Below are 27,529 nucleotides of genomic sequence, written 5' to 3'. Positions count from 1 at the left end.
TACAAAAAGGGGTCTTCAGATTAACATTCCAATGTCTTTCTGAAACCCACTTGCTCATCATTTCTTATAGCACAATAGTATTCCATTACATTCACATAATACAACTTCTTTAGCCATTCCCCAGTTGATGAGCATCCTGTCAATTTCCAGCTCTTTGTCACCACAAAAACACTGCTATAAATATTTTTGTACTTGTGTGTCCTTTTCCCTTTTTTATGATCTCTTTGGGATACAGATCTAAAAGTGGTGTTGCTGGATCAAAATATATGCATAGTTTGATTGCCCTTGGGCACAGTTCCAAATTGCTCTTTAGAATGATTCTTTCAGTTTACAACTCCACCAATGATGCATTATTGTCCCAATTTTCTCACATCTTTTCCAATATTTATCATTTTCCTTTTCTGCGTCATATTAGCCAATCTGATAGGTGTGAGGTGATACCTCAGAGTAGTTTTAATTTGCATTTCTCTAATCAATAGTGATTTAGAACATTTTTTTATACAACTATAGATAGCTTTAATTTCTTTATCTGAAAATTCCTGTTTTGACCACTTATGAATTGGGAAATGACTTGTATTCTTATAAATTTGACTTAGTTCTGTATATTTGAGAAATGAGGCCTTTATCAGAAATATTTGTTGTAAAGATTGATTTCTTTTTTATCTTGGTTCCATTGGGTTTTTTTGTACATTGGTTTGTTTTTAATTTAGTGTAATCAAAATTATCCACTTTGCATTTCATAATGTTCTCTATCTCTGGTTTTGTCATAAATTCTTCCCTTCTCCATAGATCTGAAAGTTAAACTATTCCTTGCTCTTGTAATTTGTGTATTGTATCACCCTTTATGTCTAAATTATGTATCCATTTTGACCTTATCTTAGTATATAGTGTGAGATATTGGTCTATGCCTAGTTTCTGCCATACTATTTTCTATTTGTCAAATAGTGAATTCTTATCCCAACAGCTGGAGTCTTTTGGTTTATCAAATAGTAGATTATTATAGTCACTGACTAGTGTGTCTTGTATACCTAATATATTCCACTGATCCACCCCTCTATTTCTTAGCTAGTACCAAATAGTTTTGATGATTGCTACTTTATAGTATAGTATTGGATTTGGTTATTTTATTTAAAGTTTTTGCATCAATATTCATTAGGGAAATTGGTCTATAATTTTCTTTGTTTTGCCTCTTCCTCATTTAGGTATCAGCATCATATTTATGTCGTAAAAGGAATTTGGTGTAGGACTCCACCTATTTTTCCAAATAGTTTATATAGTACTGGTAATAATTGTTCTTTAAATGTTTGGTAGAATTCACTTGTAAATCCATCTGGCCTTGGAGGTTTTTTCTTAGAGAGTTCATTGATGGCTTGTTCAATTTCTTTTTCTAAAATGGGGTTAAGTATTTTATCTCCTCTCTGTTAATCTGAGCAATTTATATTTTTGTAAATATTCATCCATTTCACTTAGATTTTCAGATTTATTGGCATACAGGGCAAAATAGCTCCTAATCATTCCTTTAATTTCCTCTTTATTGGTGGTGAATTTACCCTTTTCATTTTTTATACTGGTAGTTTGGTTTTCTTCTTTTTTTTTTTAATCAAAGTAACCAAAGGTTTATGTATTTCGTTGTTTTTTTCACAAAACCAGCTCTTAGTTTTATTCATTAGTTCAGGAGTTTTCTTGTTTTCAATTTTGTTAATCTCTCAGATTCTCACAATTTCTAATTTGGTGTTTAATTGGGGATTTTTAATTTGTTCTTTTTTCTAGCTTTTTAAATTGCATGTTCAGTTCATTGATCTCTTCTTTTTCTGTTTTATTTATGTAAGCATTTAGAGATGTAAAATTTCCTCCAACTACTTCTTTGGCTACATCCCATAAATTTTGGTATGTTGCCTGATTATTCTCATTTTCTTTGATGAAATTATTAATTGTTTCTCTCATTTGTTGTTTGATCCACTCATTCTTTAGGATTAGATTAATTTTTGGTCTATCTTTCCATGGCTGTTTATTACATCTGATTTTTATTGCATCATGATCTAAAAAGAATGCATTTAAAATTTCTGCCTTTCTGTATTTATTTGTGATGGGCTTTGCCCTAATTCATGGTCAGTTTTTGTGTAAGTAGTATGCAATACTGAGAAAAAGGTATATTCCTTTCCATCCCCATTCAGTTTTCTTCAGAGGTCTATCATATCTAATGAGTAAAATTCTGTTCCCCTCTTTAACTTCTTTCTTGTTTATTTTGTTTTTGATCTGTCTAGTTTATTATTGAATTTTTTGTTGTTTTTGACTTGTCTAGTTCTGAGAGGGGGAGGTTGAGGTTCCCCACTAGTATAGTTTTGCTGTCTATTTGTCCTGTAACTCACTTAATTTCTCTAAGAATTTGGATGCTCTACTACTTGATGCACATATGTTTGGTATTGATATTACTTCATTGTCTGTGGTACCTTTTAGCAAGATATAGTTTCCTTCCTTGTCTCTCTTAATTAGATCTAGTTTTGCTTTTGCTTTGTCTGAGATCAGGATGGCTACCCCTGCTCTTTTTAGTTCAGCTGAAGCATAATATATTCTGCTCTAGTCTTACCTTTACTCTTTGTGTGTCTCTGCTTCAAATGTATCTCTTGTAAACAACATATTGTAGGGTTCTGGTTTTTAATCCATTCTGCTATCCACTTTGGTTTTATAGGAGAGTTCATCCCATTCACATTCACAGTTATGAATACTAACTGTATTATTTCCCTATTTTCCCTGTTTATACTTTTCTCTCTTTTCCCCTTGTCCCTTCTTACCAGTGTTTTGCTTCTGATCACTGCCTTCTTCAATCTACCTTCCCTTCTATCAGCTCTCCTGCTTTCTTTTCCCCTTCCCCATCTCCTTCTCTATAGGGTAAGAGAGATTCCTTTATCCAACTGAGTATGTGTCATTCTCTATTTGAGCCTAGTCTGATTAGAGTAAGGTTCAAACAAGCTCACCCCATCCCTTCTTTCCCTCTACTTTAATAGGTCTTTCATGCCTCTTCATGTGATATAATTTACCCCATTCTACCTCCCCCTTTCCTCTTCTTCCAGTGAAGTCATTTTTTTTACCCCTTATTTTTTTTAAACACACATCAAAATCAACATATACTTATACCCTCTAGGTATACTCCTAGATACAGTTTTTTTTTAAAATAGAGATATAGTTTTTAAGAGTTACAAGCATTATCTTCCCATGTAGGAATGTAAACAGTTTAACTTTATTGAATGCCATGTTTTGTTGTGTTTTTCTTTTCTGTTTACCTTTTTATACTTCTCTTGAGTCTTGTATTTGAAGATTCAGTTTTCTGTTCAGCTCTTGTCTTCTCATCAGAAAAATTTGGATGTCCCCTATTTCATTGAATGTTTATCTTTTCCCCTGAAAGATTATGCTCAGTTTTTCTGGGTAGTTGTTTCTTGGTTGTAATCCAAGTTCCTTTGCTTTCTGGAATATCATATTCCAAGCCCTCCGATCCTTTAATGTTTCAGAAGCTGCTAAGTCCTGTGAAATCCTGACTGTGACTCCTTGATAGTTGAATTGTTTCTTTCTGACTGCTTGCGGTACTTTTTCCTTGACCTGATAGTTCTGGAATTTGGCTGCAGTATTCCTTAGAGTTTTAATTTAATTTAATTATTAATTTTAATATTATTAATTTTAATTTAAATTAATGATCAGTTGGTGATCATTATTTCAATGACTATCTTACCCTTTGGTTCTAGGATATCAAGGCAGTTTTCCTTGATGATTTCTTGAAAGATGCTATCTAGGCTCTTTTTTTGATCATGGCTTTCAAATAGTCTAAATAATTCTTAAATTATCTCTCCTGGATCTATTTTCTAGGTCAGTTATTTTTCCATTGAGTTATTTTACATTCTTTTCTATTTATTCTTTTTTATTTTGGAGGGGAAAAGGTAGGGCATTTGGGGTTAAATGACTTGCCCAAGGTCACAAAGCTAGTTTTGTGTTAAGTGTTTGAAGCCAGATTTGACTCAGGTCCTCCTTACTCCAGGACGGTGCTCTATTCACAGCGCCACCTAACTGCCCCACTTCTGTTCATTCTTTTGATTTTGTTTGACTGATTGTTGATGTCTTATAGAGTCTTTAGCTTCTACTTGTCCAGTTAGTTAGCTTTTTAACCTCCTTTTCCATTTGGCCAATTCTACTTTTAAAGGAGTTGTTTTCTTCAGTGTTTCTCCTCCCTCTCCCAATTTGGCAATATCTCTTTTTTAAGGGGTTGTTTTCTTTAGTCAATTTTTTTGCTTCCTTTTCCAAGCTAATGATTCTATTTTCATAATTCCTTTGAGTAAGTCTCATTTCTTTTTGCAATTTTTCTTCTACTTGTCTTATTTGATTTTTAAAAATCCTTTTTGAGCTCTTCCAGGAGGATTTTTTTGGTCTTGAGACTGATTTATATTCCCCTTTGAAGCTTCGCATTGTAGGCATTTTGACATTATTGTCCTCTTCTGAGTTTGTGTTTTGATCTTCCCTGTCACCATAATAACTTTCTATGGCTAGGGCTCTTTTTTGTTTTTTTGCTCAGTTTTAAAAGTTGAGCTCTGTTCCTGGGCTACAAGGGGCACTGTCCCAAGCTTCTTGCACTGGGTTCTAGGGGTCTGGTTGCTGGCTTTCTGCGCCATGGTCTCTGGGGCTGATGGCTTGCCTACTGAGCTATGGTGCCCCAGTCTAGCTGTGTTTGTTGTGCCCTGGCTTCTGGGGCTTGCAGTTTGCCTATTGCTCAGGGAGGCCTTACTGCTGACTTACTGAGCCTGGATTGTGGTCCCTCCGTTGCTGATCTGTTTTGTGGCTAAAAACCTCTTGCTGCCTTGCCTGAACATTGCCTGCATTGTACTGCACTCCCCTTTTACGAAAGTGACACAGACTTTTTCTGAAGTCATTCTAAGTTATCTTGGACTGGAAAGTTGTTTCCTTCTGTTGTTGTTTTTTTGTGGACTCTTGCTCCAGAGTTCTTTTAGAAGCATGATTTAATATTTATTGTTTCTGAGGGAAACTGGGGAGGACTCAGGCAACTTCCTGGCTTCTCACCACCATCTTGACTCCTCCCCTCCTCTATTATACTTTGGATAGAAGCAGCAATATGTCGTGCTTAGAAGATCTACTTAGTGTTTTCACTAAATATTGGGGAATATTTTTGACTTTTAAAAGGAAAGTCCTCCAATTTGGCTTCATTTCATTTACTTGAAGTGATATTTGGTTATTTTTATGTGAATTTTATTAGAGAAAATCTTTTCTTTATTAACAATTCTCTTTTTCTAATATGCTTGGTAGTGAAGCTTGTGACTTATAATCATTTTCACCATCAGCAAACATTATTGAATCCCTACATTGTATTTTTGGATATACCAGAAATATTTTATAATACCAGACAGTTTATGAACCTGTTTCCCTACCTAAAGATACTATTATGACTGTGTATTCCCTTTTTTTAGGGTCTGGAAAATCGTACACAATGATGGGCACAGCTGACCAACCTGGATTAATCCCAAGACTTTGCAGTGGCCTCTTTGAAAGAACTCAGAAAGAGGAGAATGAAGAACAGAGTTTTAAAGTTGAAGTATCCTACATGGAAATCTATAATGAGAAAGTTAGAGACCTGTTGGACCCCAAAGGGTACTGAAATTTTTATCAAATAATGTTGTATAATCTTTTTTTTTTCAAACTATCCTATTTGTTTAATTGGATTGGCAAAAGTCACATTTTCATAATAGACATCCATTAGGAATTTTTTAACTTTGAAGAGATTTTACATTTTAAATATATATTTGCACTACAGTAAATTCTTGTTCAGCATATGTTAGACCTGGAGCTAAGTACCTTGGAACAGATGAAGAAGAATAAGACAGAGCCCTTAACCTTAAATCTACATTGTAGTAGGAGAAATGAGACACATATAGAAAAAACTAAATAAAAGGTTATATGTGAAAATTTGAGGGGAAAAATGCTTTGTAGGTTCAGAAGAGGGAGAGATGACTCAGAAGGTCTCAGAAAACTTCATGGAGGAGAAGCCATTTAAATTAGACCTTAAAGGAAGAGCAGGAAATGCACAAAACTAGAAGCATGTTATAAAAATCAGCAGTATAACTAGGGATATAGGGAGAGGATAGTGAGTGCTCTATATGGTTAATTGTATAGTTTGGATGGTCTGAGGGTGTGTATTTGAATGGCCACTTTGGGCCCAGATTGTGGAGATCCCTAAATGCCTTATAAAAAGGAATCTAAATTTTATCCGGTAGGCAGTGTACAACTCGTAAATGCTTTTGAGTAGGGTTTGCCATAATCATAGCTGCAGTTTGTAGTGACTTGGGGCCTCTATCCACACTTCAGTCTTGGTAGGTAGATCCCCTAGATAAAGTAAGGCTACGTGAATGGGGAAGGGAAGTTTGGGAACTCTGAGTATTGGGGATAAGTAAAAGTGTGTGTGTTTCAATGTGTATTCATATTTTTATCTCTCACTGTTACTCCTAGCTTTCATTTCAGTCTAATACAAAGTACGATAATGATTTAGTTAAATTAGTACTTGAGAAGTGATACTTTAGAATAACTACTATCTTTATGAATCTAGTAGCTACAAGTAGAAGTTGGGGAAAGCCAAGAATGCCAATGAGAGTCAAAGACAAAATTAGCAGAAGTCTGAAACGTAATGATAGTGACTAATGTTTATGTATTACTTTAAAGTTTTTAGGATGCTTTGTTTGCATATTTTATCTCATTTGGACCTCAAAACAACCCCATTTGTAAATGAGGACACTAAGTTTGAGTTAAGTTAGGTGGCTAGTACGTGGTTGTTCATCTTTGGCCTGTCAGAAGCAGGATTTGAAGCCAGGCCTTCCTGACTCTCTCCTTGATGTCTTCTTGTCTTTAGTTGATTCACAGGTCTAGAAGTTCCCTTGGTTTAGGCAGAGTTCTGATTAGTTGGCCAAGTGATTGAAGTTGTTATAAAAATAAGATATAATGTGACTAGAGATGAGAGAATTGAATTATTTACATGTAAATAAACAAAAAAGAAAGATTGTAGAGCAGCAGAAGAAAATGATGAGGGGAAAGAGCCATATATAGTATAGGGGAACAGTGATGGCAAGGTTGATATTTCAGTCTCTTGATTGAACAACTGAAGGGATCAGAATGAAACCTTAGAGAAGAGAAAAGCTGATATCACACGACTCTCCATTGGGCCGTAGGTGGAATAGCTTGTAAACTGGAGTGGGGTGCAAGCCCTACTTCTGTGCCCCCATCAGAAGCTAATCCTTTTTTTGCCTTTTGGAGGGCAACTGGGGTTAAGTAACTTGCCCAAGGTCACATGGCTAGTTTTTGTGTGTGTGTGTGTTAAGTGTCTGAGGCTGGATCTGAACTCAGGTCCTTCTGACTCCAGGGCCGGCGCTCTACTCACTGTGCCACCTAGCCGCCCCCACTAGAAGCTAATCCTAAAAGATGAAAGACCTACTGAAGAATAGGAAAACCTAAGTAGATATAAACTTGAAAAAAACAAACTGAAATAAGATCAATGTTTTGTTGATGACAATCATAGAAATGTGATAGAATGGATTATTTGCTACATTATTTCATTGTGTAAATATCATACAGAATGTTAATTGTTATAACAAAATAATGATGGGGAGCTTATGACCCATTGCCTCTTGAGTCTAGTTTCATCCAGTCTCTGAGGGCAAGTCCAAAGAGATGTTGTACCCATTTGTACCTTTACTTACAAAATTGCAGTAAGTCCCTCAAAGTCTTTAGTGTCAATGATCTAAAAAATATAAATGATGGTACCTAAATGTTTGAGTCTTTTTGTTGGTGTTTATATATGTGTATGTCTGTATCTTTGTCTAAGTCTTTTCTGTCTATTTTTCTGTTTCTTCTTATTTCTTAACTTATTTATTTCTTGCCATAATATAGTATTGAAATTTTCTACCTGTTTTCTTATTTTTATTGACTGGAGCCTCATGTTTCACATTATGAGGGGGAAAAAGGCAGATAAATGAAATGTTGATTCCTTTTGCCCAAATTAACTAGTCACTATGTGACTCAATTGAGATTTTCTCTAACTTATTATCAATGGAATAAATATTCACATTTAAAGTTATAAGAGGTTTATATTTCCTTTGATTAATTAAAAATTAAATTAAAATTAAAAAAATTTAAAATTAAATTAAAAATTTTTATTTTTTTTAATGTAGGATTTTTTTTCCTCTTCTGCTGTAAACATGGTATTATGTTCCTTCTGTTACTTTAATCAGTAAACATTTATTAAGTACCTATGTGCTAGACATTGTGCTAAGTGCTTTAATTTTTTAAGGTGACTTTGTGCCTGTTGTCTCACTTCTCACCCCTGATCCTCTCCTCTCATTTGTTGCCCCTTTCCCTTTAGGGTTTTTTAAAAATTACTTTTTCTTATCTGCTTTTATCTGGTCATATATTTCTTTTCCTTCTTTTTTCTTCTCAGTCAAGTAGATTGCCCCTTCCTATCCTTCAGCTAGTCTTATTCATTTGCTTTTTTCATTTAATTTTTTTGTGCATCTTTCCAAAAAAAGACTTCTGACTTTTCATTATCCATCTTCTCTGTTTACTCTATACTCATTCTTCATTCTCTGATTCATGACTCCTGTAATTATTTGGTATCTCTCTTTTCTCTGTATTCTTCTTGCAATCAAAGCTTCCAAGGTTTCCATTCTAGGCTCTCCCCTTTCAGTGCTTCCTGCTACTGACTAATAAGGCTTACCCCATAGATTCTTCTTTTCCTGTGTCTCATTCCCAGAATAGTGCTAGTCATTCCAATGTCAGAAGACATTTGACACATAGGGCCCTTCTCCTACCATGTCATTGTTTATATAGCCCACCACTGATTTATGTCCTCTTTTGTTGAGCTTTTTTTTTTCTACATTTGCCTAGAACTCTCCTCCCTGTGTCCATATTCTCTCATTCTTTCAAGTGCCAGTTTCCCCAGGGGCTCTAACTGCTCCCTCCTAGGACAAGTAGGCTTTTCAGGGTCCAAATTCCCTAGGCCTAATACAGTGTAAGGTTTTCATCTCCCTTTCATGGGCCATCTCTCTTCACACATAGAACCATTCATCAGTGGAACCATCTCCCACCTTCCAAGTAAGGCCTTCTTCCTTTCCCACTCCTTCAGCCTTTTCTCCTCTTTCTGAGACCACAGTAGTTACCTTCCCTTCACTGCTAGCCCTTGATTTGAACCCCCCATCTCCCTTCCAACTGCCCCCATGACTCATTCTTCTCTATTCTCTTGCTTCATTCCTACCCCCTTCCAAACACCCTCCTATGTCATAATCTAGTCCTGCAAAAAAGGCAGCTATGATTCACCTGTAGACAGGATTATCACCATTTTGTTGTCTGTCCTTGATGCCCCAGGTCTGACTCTTCACGATTGATTATCTCTTCCAGAGATAAGAAGTCTTTTCCTGGTGTCTCTGTTGTCACCGTGACAGTTACTGTCTTTATTCTTTCCTCTTGCTCTACTATTGTTTGGAGTGTTTGAGAAGCAAACAATCTCTTTAGTTCTGGTTTTCTTTTAAAAAACATTTTGAACTCTTCTTTACTGAATGTCCATCTTTTGTCTTGTATGATTAAGATCAGAATTGTAGATTTGGTCACCCAGGACTACATCCTGAACTCCATTGTTCTTCTGAACACATTATTCCATTTCTTCCTCCTTTTTTTAGTATAGATACATAGTCTTCCATTATTCAAATGTCCTTTCCTTTGTATTTGAAGGTCCTTCTCCTGTTGGCTTTCAGTACTTGTTGTTTCTGAATTTAATTGTGAAATTTAACCCCTACGGGATGGTAGCCTTGGGTTTTTTCCTGGGGGATCTGTTACTTCTTTATATTGGAATTTCATTTTTTATGTTCAGAAATTCTGGGCAGTTCTCTTATGTTATTTCCTTCACTAAAGTATTAAGATTTTTTTGTCCTGTCCTTTTGGAAGACCTAGCATCCTTAGGCAGTCTCCACACATTCTGTCTTCAGGATCTGTATATTTTGCTTGCATAGGGAGAAAATTTTCTTTTAATGTTCTCATTTTTTGCCTTTCTTCTAAAATTTCCTCCGCTTCTATGTATTGCATTTCCCAGTCTATTGTTCTCCCCCTCTCTCTTTTTTTTGGTGATGATTGCCATTGCAGATTCAGGTTTTATCTTGAACTGTTCATTATTTGTGTGTGTGTGTGTGTAGGACATAAATTTTGCTCTTATAGTTCTCATTTCTTTTTTAAACCACTCAGAAACAGTGTGGTATGGTTCTGTGTTCTCAAATTCCACAGGGTCTTCTGTCTCATCAAGTGTTGGATCATTTACCTTTGTTTTGGAGCATTTATTCATAGATGCCTGAAATAATTTCTGGAGGTTATATCACTTTGACAGATGAGTGGAGGATGCTCTGACATAGGAAGAGACTTTTGCCAGGTACATCTTCCAGCAGGCTATTGCAGTAGTCTCCATTAAGAGAAGAAGAGGAAAGGAAGTAGAAGCATCAGTTATAGATGGCCTTGTGAGAGTTTAGCCACAGAAGGGAGAAGAGATAATAGCTAGTGGGAGTGGATGGATTTTGTGAGGACAGGAGAGACATATTTGTAGGAGGTGAGTGAAGCAGGCAGTGGACAAGGAGTTGCAGGCAAGTCAAGATGGAAATGTTGAAGTTTAGGGTTTAGGGGTGCTCGAGACTCCACAATACCAATACATTGGTCCTGCCAAATGAATTTGACTCAAGTCTTCTCCCAGCCAAAGTAAAGCAAAGTGTATTAAAGATTTGCCATAATGGGTAGACTCTTAAGGAGCCTAAGTATCTGTGATGCTTGTATTAGACAAGCGGGCCAGAATAATCTGACGCAGAGTAAGCCTGCACTAGATTGAATTTTCAGCCCTGTCATGGAAACAACACGGATCTTATATACAGAAAGATTGTGGGAGGATTTAGGGGTGGTCTAGAGGAGGAGTTTGGGGAGGAGTCTAAGGAGCATCCATCTTTGGTGGAACTGAGGTCAGACTTCAGTAATGGGATTAAGGTGGGAAGTAGCTGAAGGCTACCTGGAGATGACAGACAATGGAGGGCTTGGCTAGTTTAAGGGTAACAGATTTGGGTATAGCTATTTTGATAGGATCAAGGGTGGGAAGTAGCTGGACAATGGAGGGCTAGGTTAGGTTAAGAGTAAGAGATTTGGGCTTAGCTATAATGAAAGGCTTACAGTCTTTGGCAAATGCCTCATCAGGTGGGAAATGCATTCAGAGTTCAAGGGGTTTACCTGAGCCTGTACCCCATCAGAAACACAGACTCTACTTGGCTGAAGATCTTAGTTGAAATATAGCTTCTAACCACTTCTTACCTTTTTTCTTCCCTTTCTGCTATTGTCTTCATATACTCTATCTTTCCTTGACTAACTTCTATCTCAGCATCTTTTGAACCTTTTTGCTGGAATTAATGCCTTCACTCAGCAGTATTATGTTTGAGCTCAGTTCTGTATCTAAATTTTAACCGTTTAACACTCTTTTCCTAGATAACATAGTTGAATGAGAAATTTCCATTTTTTTCTTAAAAAACAAAACAAAGGGGCAGCTAGGTAGCACAGTGAATAGAGCACCGGTCCTGGAGTCAGGAGGACCTGAGTTCAAATCCGGCCTCAGACACAACACAAAAACTAGCTGTGTGACCTAGGGCAAGTCACTTAACCCCAAATTTCCCTGCCCTCCAAAAAAATTAAAAAGCAAAACATTTAGTTAGCAGTAGGACAAAATAATAATAATAATATTACAGATACTAAATATATAAGAAAAGTTCATAAATAATAAAGTACATTACTATCCACATATAAAACTCTGTTGTACTTTCTCACCATGGCACTGTTAATATCTGTGGTAGAGTGGGCACATACGGGAATCTGGCAAAAAAACACATGAGGAAAAAAGCCCACATTCTTAGGATACTTCAGAATTCTGAACTGAATAATTTGATGTCATTCACGGAATATCTACCACATGAAACTGCTTCTCTGCTTATTGTTTGTCTTTTAATCTTTACTACTCTTCATCTGAGTACATCCTACTCCTTTTTTCTCCTGTACTGGAACCGTAGATTTCACAAGCTCTTTGAACTTGCCACCATCCTTAAAAGGGTGTTTAAAAAATGTTACTTTTTACTCTGAATGCCAGTCCCTGTTAAGCCAGAAAACTCCAAAGCTCATCAAATTCTCTATCTCAGGTCCTTGTGGCCCAGCTCAGCCAGGTAGGGACTCACCTAGGTGTTCTATTTTCCAGTCTGAAGAGGGCTTATAGCAACCCAGCTCAGGTTGATTCTTTAAACAAGACAAAACAAACCCGCCAGCTTAGCAGACTTTAGAACAGCCATGACTCTTGTCTCCTCCTTCTTGTTTTCTTTTTTAAAATTCTGAACTTAACCCTGTCCCCAAAAATTTATTTCTGTGACACATCAGGACACAAAAGAATGTTCTTTTTGAAACCATAAGTCTCCATTTAATACCACTTGTATGTTTTAACCACATAATACGTTCTATCTATTACTTTCAGAACTGCTACTTGTTTGTGCTCTTTGTTCTGTAGATTTTTAGACAATGTGTTTGTGGCTCTCTTTTTTCATCATTACTATTGCTAACCACCTCCCTCTTCAACGTTTCATTGTAGGTTGTCATGAGACATAACTGGTAGTTATATTTATCAGAATTCCTAAGTCTTTCTTTTAAAACTTTATATATATATATATACTTTTTAGATTTACATTTTAAGTTCCAACTGTCCCCCTCTCTTCCTTCACACCTTGCACTAGACTCCCTTCTTTAAGACACCTATTTGCTGAACGAATGTTACATCACTCAAAGTCAGAACCTGAAAGGACCTTAGCTTAAAAGGCACAGGGTCTCCCATTGCATCCTGGACCCAGATGGCTCTGGAGGAGAAAGTGAGGCTGCTGACCTTGCACACCCCTCCCTCACTCAAATTTAAGTTAGCTACAAGTCACATCATCTGCCTGATGTCATGGTCTTCTGTTTATCACTTTTTTCTCTGGAGGTAGATAGTATCTTCCTTCATAGGTCTTTTGTCCTTGATTTGTATATTTATAATACTCTTAGTTATTCATAGTTGTAGAATTCCTATGTCTTTCAAAGTTGTTTTTCTTCAAAGCATGTTGTTCTTGTATAAATTATTGTGACTTTTGGTATTTCTGAGAGCCCAGTAATATTCGATGATATTCATGTACCACCACTATTTGTTCAGCTGTTCTCATTGTATTACCCTCTGTATTACTTATATATCTTATCTTTATCTTTATAATAGTCTATAAACTGTGTTAGGACAAAGTCCATATCTTATCTAAATTCTTATTTCCGTAGTGCCTGACAGAATCCCTCCATAATATTATTCCAGTCTGGACATATATATATCCATATCCTACCTTATCTCCCTTTAGTGCTCGTGGGTTGGTCTAGTCACTGTCCTCTTGATGTTCATGTCTCTGTCTGCTTGTACCACTTGTTCAGCTTGCCTATGGTGTCCTCCCATCTCTTATGACCTCTTTAAAAGCATTCCATTATCACTGTGCTTGATGATCTCTTTTGGAGAGAGAAAGATCCTGATCTCAGGACCTTTTGCTCTGGAATATAGAAGCTAATGAGGAGGAGTACTGAAGGAGTTCTATGGCTTTCATCTGTACAACTCCTGACATCTGTATACTGCCATGTATCAGCATTTATTTCTGGTGTGTGTGTGCATCTATGTGTGTGTCACACATATTTTAAAATTTCTTGAAGGGAACATATGCTATATTGTGGTATTTTTTAATCCTCCAAGTGCTCAATAACTATTTTCTGATTTTATTATTGATCCATATCAAATGTTAATGGTGCAGGACTTTACATTTATATAGCACTGTAAGGTTCACTGCTTTGCTAAATAGCCTTGTGAGTTTGGTAAGCTAAAGCATTATTATCTCCATTTTTAACTTTTTTATTTAATTTTAAATTTTTTTGCTTTTTGGAGGGCAGTTGTGCCCAAGGTCACATGGCTAATAAGTATTAAGTGTCTGAGGCTGGATTTGAACTCAGGTCCTCCTGATTCCAGGACCAGTGCTCTATTCACTGCACCACCTAGCTGCCCCCATCTCCATTTTTTAGATAAGGAAACTTACTCTCTGTGAGGAAACTGCCTTTTTTTTTCTTTTTTAAAACAAAAAGCTTCCAGGAATAGAAGGTAAGTCATTTACCTATGGTCATAGACTTGTAAGAGTTAGAGGCAGGATTCAGACTCCTACCTTTAGACTTCAAATTTGTACTGTTTTCATTTTGCTGCTTGACCTAACAGATGAAAGGTGTTTTAGGAATTATAGTTAAGTGTAAATACTATTTATTATTTAATACTGAATAATACTACTTATTCATTTTTTTTCTCCTAGCTTGATGAATATGGGTTATACATCAAGTATATGTATTACATGTATTACATATATTTTGGATTTTTCTCATCTAGAAATCCTTTTGTGGAAAGAATTTTCTAAACTTAGAAATAATTAATTTAAATGAGAAGAATAGCCCCAGAAAAAAGTTGAACCAGTGAGACTGGATAATTCTCAAGATACTGGATCCCTGTGACAGTAATGAAACTTTTTATAGTTTAGATTTACAGTGGACATTTATTGAACCTCTGACGTCTGTCTGACAGTGTATGACGTCCGTCATAGACTCTTTGGGCTTCCTGATTTTGCATTCTTAGCCTTCCTCTGTGGTGGTAAAGTCATCCTGCAGCTTTCCTTTGGAGTGACATGCTGCCTGGCAGTCAGAGTTTTCCACTTTGGGGTTCTAGCAAGCATAAATTCTTCTGGGGTCAGGCCAACTGATTTTTATTGATTTGAATCTTTGTTGAATTGGGAATTCTTTTTTATGGACCTTTTTGTACTTTTCTTTTTGAGATTAGAGTATTATGATTAGTGGTTTGTTTTTAAGTGAATTACTGTTTTTGTTTTTTTGTGAACAGAAGCCGTCAGACATTAAAAGTAAGAGAACACAATGTACTGGGTCCTTATGTTGATGGGCTTTCTAAACTGGCTGTCACAAGTTACAAGGTAAAGACCATTTATGTGAAATATTCTAATTTATAATTTGTTGTGTTTTGTTGTTTCAGCTTTCCCTATAACTGATTGTAACTTTTATAAGGGAGAGGCCTCATTAGGAAGCAAAACCTGTGTATTGTTATCACGTAATAGAAAAAAATTTTCCCCCCAACAGAAGTCTTTCTTGGTGCCCTTCCCCTCCTACCCCTAAATCCCACCCCTTCCGTTAATTTTCTAAAAGTAGATTTTGCTGATAAGACATATGATGGAGAATAATCATTCTGATCAAGGTATGTCTATTTATATTAGGGCTAATTTATATTAACTGTTAGTTGATTATTTAGAATTTGAAGTCTGTTCTCAGATCTAGGAGAGCGTTGGTTTTTTTTGTTTGTTTGTTTTTGTTTTTGTTTTTGTTTTTGAGGATCACATGAAATACAATGTATATGAAAGTATCCTAGGAAATAGTAAAGTGAGGTAACACATTGCCAAGTCAACAAGCATTTATTTATTCACTCAGTCATTGTTTTCTAGTAATCTTGGGCAAGTTATTTCATCTCTCTGAGACTCATTTCCTTATTTTAAAACTAGGGTGTAGGAGTAAATAATCTCAGAGGTCCCAGGCAGTTATTTTTTTTTAAATGGCATTATTTGTATAGTACAGGCCATTTAAAAATTGGTAAAGAATTTGAGTCTTGCCTCAGACACTTAAGTACTTATATATTACTCTGGGCAAGTCACTTAAGCTTTCTCAGCCTCAATTTTCTTACCTGTAAAATGGAGAGAATAACACCTACTTCACAGGGTTACTACAAAGATCAAATGAAATAACAATGCTCTGTAAACCTTTTAGTGTTATATAAATGTTAGTTATTATTATGAAGACAGTAATAAGAGGGGAAACTTTTTATAGAGACCTTAGAGAAATTACAAAATTTAAAAATATTTTGATTCTTAGAAACTAGATACTAGATAAGATAGTGGTAGGTAAATGTGGGCTGAGTAAAATAGTACGTAAGACTTAGCATCATCAGATTTAATCCACCTTAAAACAAGTTTGAGAATTTCCAACTGCTGACCTTTTTGGTTTTTATTTTGCTGATCTATTTTTCCTCATTTTCCCATTCTCAAATCCTCTTTATATGACCTTTTATAATTGTTAATGTTTGTGGTTCCAAAAGTGTTTCTGTATCATGTTGAGTAGTTTTCCTCAAAGATCTTTTTTCTCATTCATCTTTTTTTTTTTTTTAAGCAATTGGGGATAAGTAACTTGCTCAAGGTTACACAGCCAGGTATTTCTGGGTGGGTACTAAGTGTCTGAGCTCAGATTCGATCCCAGGTCATCCTGACTCTGGGGCCAGTGCTCTTACTCGCTGTGCTACCTGGCTGCCCCCATCACCGTTTTTATTTGCAAATCCTATTCTATTATAGGAAATCTCTGTACAACAAGAAATTGTTGAATCTAAACCATGGACTGGGAATCAAAAGATACTCAGTTAAAAAAAAATTCATTCAGATAGACTTTGAACAATTTCTAGGAGTTCTTTGGAGTGGGATTTTATTATTTTAACTTTGAATGATTTAATATAATTTAACTTTTCTTCTTAAGGCCTCTTGCCTTGCTAGGCTTACCTTTTAGTTTATTTAGCAGTGTGTGTGTGTGTGTGTGTGTGTGTGTTGTGTGTGTGTGTGTGTGTGTGATGGTCTGTTTAAAAACTTTTATTATAGGTAAAACTATTTTTTATAAAATGTACACTGTTAGGGGCGGCTAGGTGGTGCAGTAAATAGAGCACAGGCCCTGGTGTCAGGAGGACCTGAGTTCAAAATAGGCTTCAGACACTTAACACAAAAACTAGCCATGTGACCTTGGGCAAGTCACTTAACCCCAATTGCCCTACCCTCTCCCCTCCAAAAAAACCAAACAAAATTAATGCTGTTCAACATGTTGAGCAGTCCTTGAACTTCTTTATTTCCATATCAATGGTAAATTAAATATTTAATGTAGCTGGTATAAATTTTATTAAATAAGAATTTGTAATAAGTGGTTTGCTCCACAACTTATATTTCCCTCACTGGACTGTTACTATTATTATTAATAACATGCATTTTCCTTATTAATGTCTGTTATGTCTCCAAATTGCAAAATACTTATTTCATTCAGTGGGTCTTAGCTTCCTCTTCTCCAGAGCTCAAAACCCTTCTAAATTTTCTCCTTTTCTCTTTTCTCTTGTTCTCATCTCTGAGGAAGAAGTTGCTCTTCTCGCCAAGTTAACTTCATCAATTTTGGACCTTTGATCTCCTTTGCTCTTCTTTTCTCCAAGAGTCTCTTCTTTTGATATTTCCTTCTCTGTCTTGTCTTCAGTCTTTTCCCATCCATTGCCCAGCTCTCCATCTTTGAGACGCCTTCACTTGACTCTGCCATCTGCTCATGTTGTCCACATATATCTCTTCATCCCCAAACTCCTAAAGTCCTCTTTATCTCCCACTTTCTAGTCATGCATTAGGCCCCACCATTTAGAAATCTCTCACTCCAGCGTTACCAGTGATCTCCTGTCAGTTTCGTCATCCATTTTTCAGTGCCTATTATCCTTGCTAGTTTTTGGTAGGATTGCCCATGCACTCCCAGTCCTTAAAACTACTCCTCTTCACTTGCCTTTGCTGGCTCACCAATCAGTAGGCATTTAGGAAGCACCTGCTATGTGCTGGGCTCTGGGAATATTCAGCTACTCAAATGGTTATGTTGTAAATGTTTCCTCCAACGTGCACAGTGAAGCCCACCCGAGATTCCCCTCATCCATCTATGTCCTGACAGAAATGCATGAGAGGGGCTCTACCCAACTTGGTGAAAGTCTTCCTTGCTTTCCACTGCTCTCCCAGGGGTGGACGTGGAGCACTCAGGCTCTTTGCCCATAGTCTCAGGTCCTGGCTGCATGACCAACCCATCTTTTCTTCCTGTTGTTCATTTCCTTGATGATATCTTTTGCTTCACTTCTTCAAGGTTCCTTGTTGATTCATGTGTTGTATCCTGCTTATCCATCCTGTGTACCTCTCCTTTGTCTTCTGTATAGGTTCCTCTTCCCTATGTGTCTTCAAGCAAAAGCTTGTACATGTGTCAGGGACACTGTAGCGTCCATGTGCTGTGTTCAGCAGAGTGCTTGATTTTGGGCCAGGAAACCAATAAAATTTCAGTTCCTGACTCAGATATTTGACCTCCATTTTCCTCATCTGTAAAATAGGTATAATAAGATTGTTGTGAGAGTCTCCAGAGATAATAATGTATACAAAAGTACATTAAAAACAGTAAAGCAAAATATAAATGTCAGGTGCTTTTTTTATTATTAGAGGAGATTTCAGTTTGGGTTGGACTTTGTGACCCCTGAGGTACTTTCCAACTCTGAAACCCTGTGACCAGGGTGTGAGACCTTGACCTGTCACTTGCGAGCTCTAGTGTAATTCACTTAATGACTAGAATTATTATTTTTCTTTGGAATTGGAATAATAGTACCTGTCCTGTTTGTCTTATGGGACTATTTTTAGACTCAAATGAGAGAAGATTTGTGAAAGTGCTTGGAAAATTCCTCCTACCATATCTCAGTAATTTAATTTATTCAAAACTGGTCTGAAGTTAAGACCTACAGTACTTCAATTTTTTTTTTTTATGGGCTTAGCAAACATAAACAAACATTTCACTATGCGAAAGAGAACAGAAACAAAATTATATACAAAACTGTGAACTCCTATTAGAAGTGCGTATTTAATTTGAATTAAATTTTTTCGATGGTCGGACATTTATTTTTTTCTCCCTCATACATCTTGCCCCACTGGATTAAAAAGAAAAATCAAAATCCTTTAAAATAAATATGCATAGTCAAACAAAGCAAATTTCCATATTTGACCACGTCCAAAAAATGTGTTTTTCCTCTGCATCTTGAGTTCATCACCCTTCTGTCAGGAGGTGAGGTAGCATTCTTCTTCATCAGCCCTCTGGAGTCATGGTTGATCATTGTGTTGATTAGAATTCTTAAATATTTAAAATTATTCATTTTTACAGTGTTGTTGTTATCACATAAATTGACCTACTGATTCTGTTCACATCATTCTATATCAGTACATGCAGATCTTGAGGTTTAGAGGAATTCCCACAGCTCTGCGAAATTACCACTTTGGGCAATATGGAGGTAGAGGAGAGCAGCTTCTTTAATCTTGTTACAAATATATTTATTTTATTGAATTCTGTATTCCATGAGCATTTCATTGTATTCCATACTGGAGTCATTAGACTGACCTAAGGCAGGCCTGGCTTGGAACCGCTGGAGTATAAAAAGTTTTGACAAAGTACTCTCAATGTTCAGAGGCACTAGAGAAAAGCCTTAGTGGATGGCTTTGGTATTTTAATCAGTCTTTAGAAGCTTGTTTTTCAATCGTGTCTAACTCTTCATCTTGCCATTTGGAGTTTTCTTGGCACTGATACTGGAGTGGTTTGCCATTTCCTTCCCCAGCTCATTTTACAGATGAGGAAACTGAAGCAGACAGGGTTAAAAGTGACTTGTCTAGGGTCACACAGTACGTTTATGAGGCTGAATTTGAACTCATCTTTCAGACTCTAGGACTGGCCCTGTCTCTACTGTACCACCCAGCTTCCCTGTTTAAAGGGTAGATAGGACCAATGTCAAACTTTCACAGCAGTCCACTGACCTAGCCAGCAGCAGAAGGAGAAGAGAAAACTTCTCTTCTATTCCTTCCTTTCAGGGGAGCAGTCATAAAAAACCCAGGGACAGAAAGAGACAGGAAGATGATGCCACCACATCAGGTGAGCCCTGTGGCATGCTATTAATGAACTGTTCCCAGATTTACAGCAATCTATTAGTCATCAGTCTTCAGGTCCATTTGTTCAGCCAGCCATGCATGAACTACAGATCTTCAACCCACAATGACATTTGCCATTTTGTCCCTGAGTTTATCTTTTTAGACTTTGTCATATGTTTTGCCAAAAGTGTTTCCTGGTATCAGAGGACTTGTATTCTAAGTGTAGTTCAGCCCCTTACTATCTATGTGACCTTGCACAAGTTGCTAAACTTCTCTGGCATACAGTTTCCTAATCTCTGAAACGAAGGGGTCATATTAACTGGCTTGTATATCTATGATTCTAGATACACTATGCCTTCCTCATTTGTCAGCTTTACCACTGTAGTAATTGTTTATCAATTTATGATTCCTTGTTGTGAGCCTATACTGACTCCTAATAATCTGGCATTGCTTTTCTAAGTGTTTACAAACCATATTTAGTAGTCTGTTCAAGAACTTCCTTTAAAAAAAAAAGAAATAAACTTCTTGACAGGGAGTATCACAGATGAAGTAATAGTAAGTAAAGTATTCTAGGCATTACTATGAAGTAAATCTCTTCTAAGAGGTCATGAATTAGTTGTCAAACATGAGAATAAAGCTAGGGTTAGATTAAGCAGTGATTGTTGTTTGTACAATAATTGGATGTTTCATTAATGACATTTTTAAATGTTTATGTTAAACTTTTTTAATGATGAGGTATTTTTTCCTTCAAAAAATAATTTAGTATAAGAGCATTTTAATCTTTTTCTGTTCTTCAGGCATAACCTGTTAGTGACATAACCAAAGCATCACCACTCACCTGTTTGTGGCAGCTTACCCCAGTAACAGGCAGAGTAGGAGTCAATAACTTTAATGTTATTGAGATGTTATTTAATGGTATAATGAGAATTGCTTACCTTTCAGTTTCAGTTCATATTTGTAAAGCTGAAGGTCCTGTTTTGTTTCTTGCTTATGAAAATTTGCATGTATCTTATGCATATGGGTGATTTGTGTCACTTAAAAGTTATTAAAAAATAGGACATTTTTTTTTCATACTTATTACCCTCCTCAACCACTTTCAGAAAGTAAAAAATTATTACTGCTTAAATTTCAGACTCCTGATTCAATTAAGTATAATCTTTCTGTATTCCAAAAAGTAACATTCCATTTCTCCAGACTTCATACCCAATATTAAGACTGTTTGGAGAGGGCTCTAGGCCTTGAACAGCATTTCTAATATATAATAGAGTATGATTTTAGGTGGTTGTCTTGTCCTGTAAATCTCATATAGTATCATCCATCTTAATATATAACTTTCAAAAAATTTGAAAACAAAGGTGAGAAATGTTAAAAGTTGAGATAACTTCAGAGAAGGTAGCTGTTTAAATATTTGTACATATCTTGCAGTGGGCATGAACAAAAAGAGCACAATGTTACCTATTCCATGCGTTGGTACAGCAACATAATGTAGGGAGCCAATGCTCAAATTCTTGCCAGTTTCAAGTTAAATTTAGAGCATTTGAATTAGGTTCCATTCATAGTTTTCAATGAAACTATCAATGGCTACTCTCTTGTATGGTGCATTTTGAATAGGCAAAACATTTTTATGAGCAAATGGAATTGACTGAGCCATTGGTTTTGCTGTATTTTTAAAAAACATAGCTCTATAGAATGTTCAGTGTTCCTTTGACAAAGAATGAAATGAATCATCTAATGTTTTAAAATTTCTGTATAGGATATTGAGTCCTTGATGTCAGAAGGCAATAAGTCCCGAACAGTTGCTGCAACCAACATGAACGAGGAAAGCAGTCGATCCCATGCAGTGTTCAAAATCATCCTGACCCATACTTTGTATGATGTGCAATCTGGGGTAAGTGCAACAGAGCTATTATTCACATTCAAAGCCTTATTCTTGTTCCTGGTGTAAAATCACCCACTGCTTACCTCACTCATGTAGTAAAGGATTGTAGATTTACAATTGTAAAGGACTTTAGAGGCCATCTAAATCCAAATCTAAAATAATCCCTCATTTTTTGGAAGAGGAGGCTGAAACCTAAAAAGATTCAGTCCCTTTCTCAAGTTCACATAGACAGAAAATGACAGCACAGACAATTTGAACTCAGGTCCTCAAACTCCAGAATCATTGCTTTTTTGCATTGCCCATGACCAGCAGAAGATGTTTTAAAAGATAAAATCTGAGCCAGCATGTATCTGAATTTAAATTGCTGTGATGGCTAATTTGAAAAACATTGATATGAAAGTGTGAACAAAATTATGGTATCAGATTTAATGGTGATAATTAAGAACAATTACCCTTCCAAAAATAGTAAAATTGAGCTTGCATAAGGCTCTAGAAGATAGGAAGTAAACTAAGGAAAATCAATTCTAGGCTTCATCTAAGTATATTTAGCCAAGGCACAGTGTAAAGTTTCCCAAAAGTTCTCCAAGTTTTAATAGTGATTCGCTTTTAGTGGTGTTATTTGAAAAGATGATGATATGTTTTAGACCTAACATCATTTTAGACCTATTTGAAAGGTGTCTATGACATTGTAGAGGGAGGGGAGGTGATATTTGAATGTGAATATTTCCATGTCATATTTTTTTAAACTTACTGAGAAATTTATTTGGTTGCAATTCTTTTTTTTCTCTCCTTCGTAGAGTGAATCGAAATTTTTCCTTTCCTGCATTGAATGATTTCAAATGCTGTAAAGCTAAAATAAATGAGTCAGCCATTCAATTGAGCAAACTCAGCAAAAACTCATTAAGCACCTAATGTACTCAAGACACTTTAGCAAAAAGTACTATTTTTTAGAATAAGTGTCTTAGTTTCTATTTAATTTAAAAGTAAAGCAAAATTATACCAAATCAGTTTGATGTATATGAATTCAGTTGACACATGCCTCTCTATTAGGTCAGATGCATTATCTTATTTCTGAGAAGGATTTGATATTTGGTTACAGGTTGTTATATACTCTCTGTTGCTTGTGAATATATATGTGTGAGTGGCTCATCTCACCTTTTTTTGTGTGTGTGATTTTGTCCTAAAATTTTAGGTTTATTTTCATGATTCACTTTTTTTTAGAAGCTATAGCTTTACTAGTCATTTTCTGATGGCTTATTGTGGTGTAGAGGCAAAGTTTATGTCTTGAAAACTGTTGCCAGGGAGCTCTGATTGGTACTAACTAAATGAGAAAGGCTTAGAATGCGGGTCCAATGACAAGCTATTGTATAAACACCATCCTGGCTAAATTGGGAGAGCCTCATTGCCAGAAGATTGACCACCATGTAATGAGTCATTTTTGACCGCAGGAATTCAGGAACTATGCTAATAATACTTGGAGGGACTGTGATCTCTTTCTTTGGATAGTAGGCAGAGTATCCATTTGGATGAAATCATAGCTTTTTTGAAGAGTTGAGTTAAGAAAATAGTAGTCAGGGGTGGCTAGGTGGCACAGTGAGTAGAGCACTGGCCCTGGACCTGAGTTCAAATCTGGCCTCAGACACTTACCATTTACTAGCTAGGTGACCTTGGGCAAGTCACTTAACCCCAATTGCCCTACCTTCTCCCCTCCAAAAAGAGCAAAAAAAAAAATAGAAAGTCAGTATTTCAACTAAACTGGTACTCTTCCCTCTCTCCTACTTTTCTTGTTCCTTTGTTTCTACCTCTACACCCTTTGTCACTGCAGAAGGGGAAGGTGTTCTGTGCAATATTGCGGGCCATTTTGTATTTTTCTTTTGTTTAGTGGGTTGCCATGGCCAAAGAATTCATCACCAAGTGGCCGGTCTCCTGGTCCTCAAAAAGCAGTCACAGTCTTTTGCCAGGATTATATCTGAAGGCTTTCCAGCATGATGGAACCTGCTAGAGTTGATGCTTTGCTGCCTCTGGCTAAACAAACTTTACTTCCATCCCTTAGAGAGGCATTAGAATAGGACTCAGTGGAAGAGCTGAAGATTTGTTGAAAGAAATCCACGATGTTATTGAAGATATTTGTGATTGTGTAGATGTGATTTTAAAACATAAAAACAAATTTTGTGTTTCAACATCAAAGGTATTATGCCCCCTTTTATAGGGAAATTCATTTTGGTAGGTTAACGAGTCTTTGTCTTTAGCAAAGACCCCCTCTCTTGCACATCTTTTCTCATTATAGTTTAGTGTTTTATATAATAAACTTCTTAAAACTGAGATTTTTTAAATTAAGATTCCTAATGATAGCTTTAGCATGTTCACGAAACTAAGTCTGTGATAGATAAGTATTCGTTTTGACCTGTTTTTGATAAAGAGACAAGATATCCATAAGGAGTTTGGGTAGCAGATCTTCCAGGTAGGAAATAATCTGCTTCTTTCCATATCAGTGACTTTAAGTTCTATTTATCAAAAGAGGACCAACCCCTTTTTGTTACATTTGTCTTCTCCAGACATCAGGAGAGAAGGTGGGAAAACTAAGCCTGGTGGACTTAGCTGGCAGTGAAAGAGCTACAAAAACAGGAGCTGCAGGCGACAGGCTGAAGGAAGGAAGCAACATCAACAAGTAAGGGTTTTAGTGGCTTGCTTCCCTGTTTTGTTGGGAAGCAGCTTTGAAAATTTGGTGTTTTTGTTTTTTTTTTTTTAATTTCAACATGGTCTCTATTAAGGTTAAAGGGTCTAAGAGCTGGATCTAAGAGCTGGGAATCAGTGTTGTTTTTTTTTTTTTGTTTACCTACAAAAATGGATCTATTGACCCCATTTCCAGGGTAACTGAGCTTTGAGTATTTTTTAGTAGTGGTGGTGTATTTATACAGACTAATCCTTACCATCTCCTAATCTCCTTCATTACCAGTGGCTTATTTTTTTTGGTGGCAGATGGGTTAAAATTGTAGTCTAGTAGTCTTGGAATGCAATAAGCTAATTGGTCTATATAAAGATCTATTTGTTAGACTTAATGTTCTTTACAGCCTTGTGTGTTAATTAATTGAACATTTCCTAATCATAACCAACCCATATTACCTTTGTACTTTTGGTCTACACAGAGTAATGAGTGCTTCATAATCACATAAGATGCTGTATTCACTAATTCCTTCCTATGCACAGAGGTTGTCCTAATTCTGCCATACTTTCTTTTCTGGGGAATTTAACAAGCCAGGTTTGGAGCTCATGATTAAGTATGTCCCCAGAGGGGATTGACCCTGAGTAGTGGAACTAATAGGGCAAGCTTTGATCTTTCCAAGCCGTAATTTTTTTCATAACCAGTTTGCTTCCATTCCTTGTTCTGTACTACTTCTCCATCTCCTGGGTGATTAGAGATGTGAAGGTAACTTCCACATCCATCATATCTTTCTAAGCTACCCATGTCCTTAGTGTGATTGGTGAGCTCACAGATTAGCTCTTTCTCCTCTGACTTCTTCCCATACTTGTTTGACCTGAATACTACAATATGCATTAATAACAGACAATCATGAGGTAGTGATATGACGGCCCCAATTGGGACTTTATCCTTGCTGTACATATGCCAACTAATTCCAGCTCTGAAAAAATACAAATAACTTTTTTAAAATGACCACACAGCAAATCCAGTCCCTTGAACCAGCCACTTCATCCTTCAGCCAGGAAATCTCAGTGTCCAAAACAGACATGGATAGGACTGATTATGTCATTGTGTTAATCCACTATAACTACATGCCTCCTACGCAAGCAGAGAATTCTCTCACTGGTATCTCTGTATCTCCCAATAAATCTTGGAGGAAACCTTTCTTTTTATGATAGAAACTCTTGAATCTGGAGTGATAGATATCTTCCACCCAGTCCTTCAGATCCTCCCATTTCAGCCAAAGCACTCAACACATGGAAGATTTGTTGTTTTGGGCATTGTTCCACATCTGTGGACCTCCACCTCTGAAAAAGAGCATGTGGTTGTGTCTTCTCATACCACTTCTTTGGGGCCAAGCTTGCTCCTTAAACTTTTGAAACATTGAGTTTCAATAGTTCTGTGCTGTTCTTTCCATTTATATTGTAGTCATTTTTCTATTAAAATTTTTTATTGATGCTTTTAAAAATGTATATTATTTCACTTCCCAGTGACTCCCCCCCAATCTAATCCTTTCTTGTAAAAAAAAAAAATATGTTCAAGCAAAACAGATATGTTAGTTTATGCCCCATTCTACAACTATAGTCTGTACTGACAGATGGAAGGCATGCTTCGGATGACTTCTAAAATCATCAGTCATTGCACTGATCAGAGGACTGAAGTCTTTTAGTATTGGGTTTACTTTAATAGAAAAATTGTGAAGGATTATTTTTCACAGTGGAGTTCTCTGACAGAAACCTCTCATTATATTGGTCTTGTTTTTGGTGATTTTTTTCATGTGGTATCTACATTAATGGTAGGTAGCCTTATAAGTGTGCAGCAGGCTAATCCTTTCTGCTACAGACTTGAAGGGAGACTTTTTAAAAATTAGTTTATTTATTTTAGTTTTCAATATTCATTTCTATAAGTTTTAAATTTTCTTGCCTTCTCTCTCCCTTTCTTCCCCAATGTGGTATGCAATTTGATATAGGCTCTACACATACATTCCTATTAAACACATTTTCACATTAGTCATGTTGCATGGAAGAAGTATAATGAATGGGAGAAAGCATGAGAAAGAAAAACAAAACAAAGCAAAAAAGAAAATAGTCTGCTTTGCTCTGCATTCAGACTCCATAGTTCTTTCTCTGGATGTGTCTGGCATTTTCCATCATGAGTCCTTTGGAATTGTTTTAGGTCCTTGCATCGTTGAGAAGGGCTAAGTCTATCAAAATTAGTCATCACGCACTGTGGCTGTTAGTGTGTACAATGTTTTTCTGGTTCTGTTTACTTCAGTCAGCATCAGTTAATATAATTCTTTCCAGGTTTTTCTGAAGTCTGCCTGTTCATCATTCCTTATAGCACAATAGTATTCCATTACATTCATATACCACAACCTGTTCAGCCATTCCCCAGTTGATGGGCATCCCCTCAATTTCCAGTTCTTGGCACCACAGAAAGAGCTGCTGTAAATATTTTTTTACGTGTGGGTCTTTTTCCCATTTTATGATCTGTTTGGGATACAGACCTAGCAGTGGTATTGCTAGGTCAAAGGGTATGCACGTTTTTATAGCCCTTTGGGGCATAGTTGAACAGAGACTCTTGAAGAATCAGTTTGATTTGCTTAGCAATTGTAGAAGTATTGATTTTTTTTTTCCATAGGCTTGCAATTAAATGTCAGTAAGCTGACCACAGTGTCACAATGTCACTCAGATGTGGGCCCAATCAATCTTGATGAATATGTTAAGATATTTTATCTCTAGATTTTTTTTTTTTTTGCTTACCAGTATTCATGACACCCCTGCAGGTCCCTCACCACCCTTGGTCTGGTTATCTCAGCCCTTGCAGATCAGGGTGCTGGAAGAAACAAGAACAAATTTGTTCCATATCGTGACTCTGTCCTCACCTGGCTCTTAAAAGTAAGTAATTTTTTTCTTCATATTTTTAATGGAATAATGGGAGCAAAAGAAGGATAGAATGTTTTGGTATCTAGATTTACAGTGAGAATCCTTCTTGTGTGTGAGGTAATACTGGATGAAGTATCTGCAGCCCTCCTTAATTTTT

At 36.3% G+C, this 27,529-nt stretch overlaps 1 protein-coding gene across 3 annotated transcripts in view; it reads left to right on the top strand.

Moving 5' to 3' along the window:
* Positions 1-27,529, top strand: part of KIF13B (kinesin family member 13B) — a 278,821-nt gene that overhangs the window by 106,485 nt on the left and 144,807 nt on the right. For all 3 annotated transcript variants that reach the window (XM_069075652.1, XM_069075655.1, XM_069075653.1), the window contains 5 exons: positions 5,466-5,646; positions 15,026-15,113; positions 21,661-21,795; positions 24,342-24,454; positions 27,273-27,384. In XM_069075652.1, coding sequence (XP_068931753.1) covers positions 5,466-5,646; positions 15,026-15,113; positions 21,661-21,795; positions 24,342-24,454; positions 27,273-27,384 — 629 coding nt within the window. The remainder of the gene's footprint in view (positions 1-5,465; positions 5,647-15,025; positions 15,114-21,660; positions 21,796-24,341; positions 24,455-27,272; positions 27,385-27,529) is intronic.

Source organism: Petaurus breviceps, unplaced genomic scaffold (genome assembly GCF_028583685.1).
Source record: "Petaurus breviceps papuanus isolate PSGF00001 unplaced genomic scaffold, PetGlider_PUasm1.0 90919, whole genome shotgun sequence".
Taxonomy (NCBI): Eukaryota; Metazoa; Chordata; class Mammalia; order Diprotodontia; family Petauridae; genus Petaurus; species Petaurus breviceps.
This window is presented reverse-complemented; position numbering and strand designations above follow the sequence as displayed.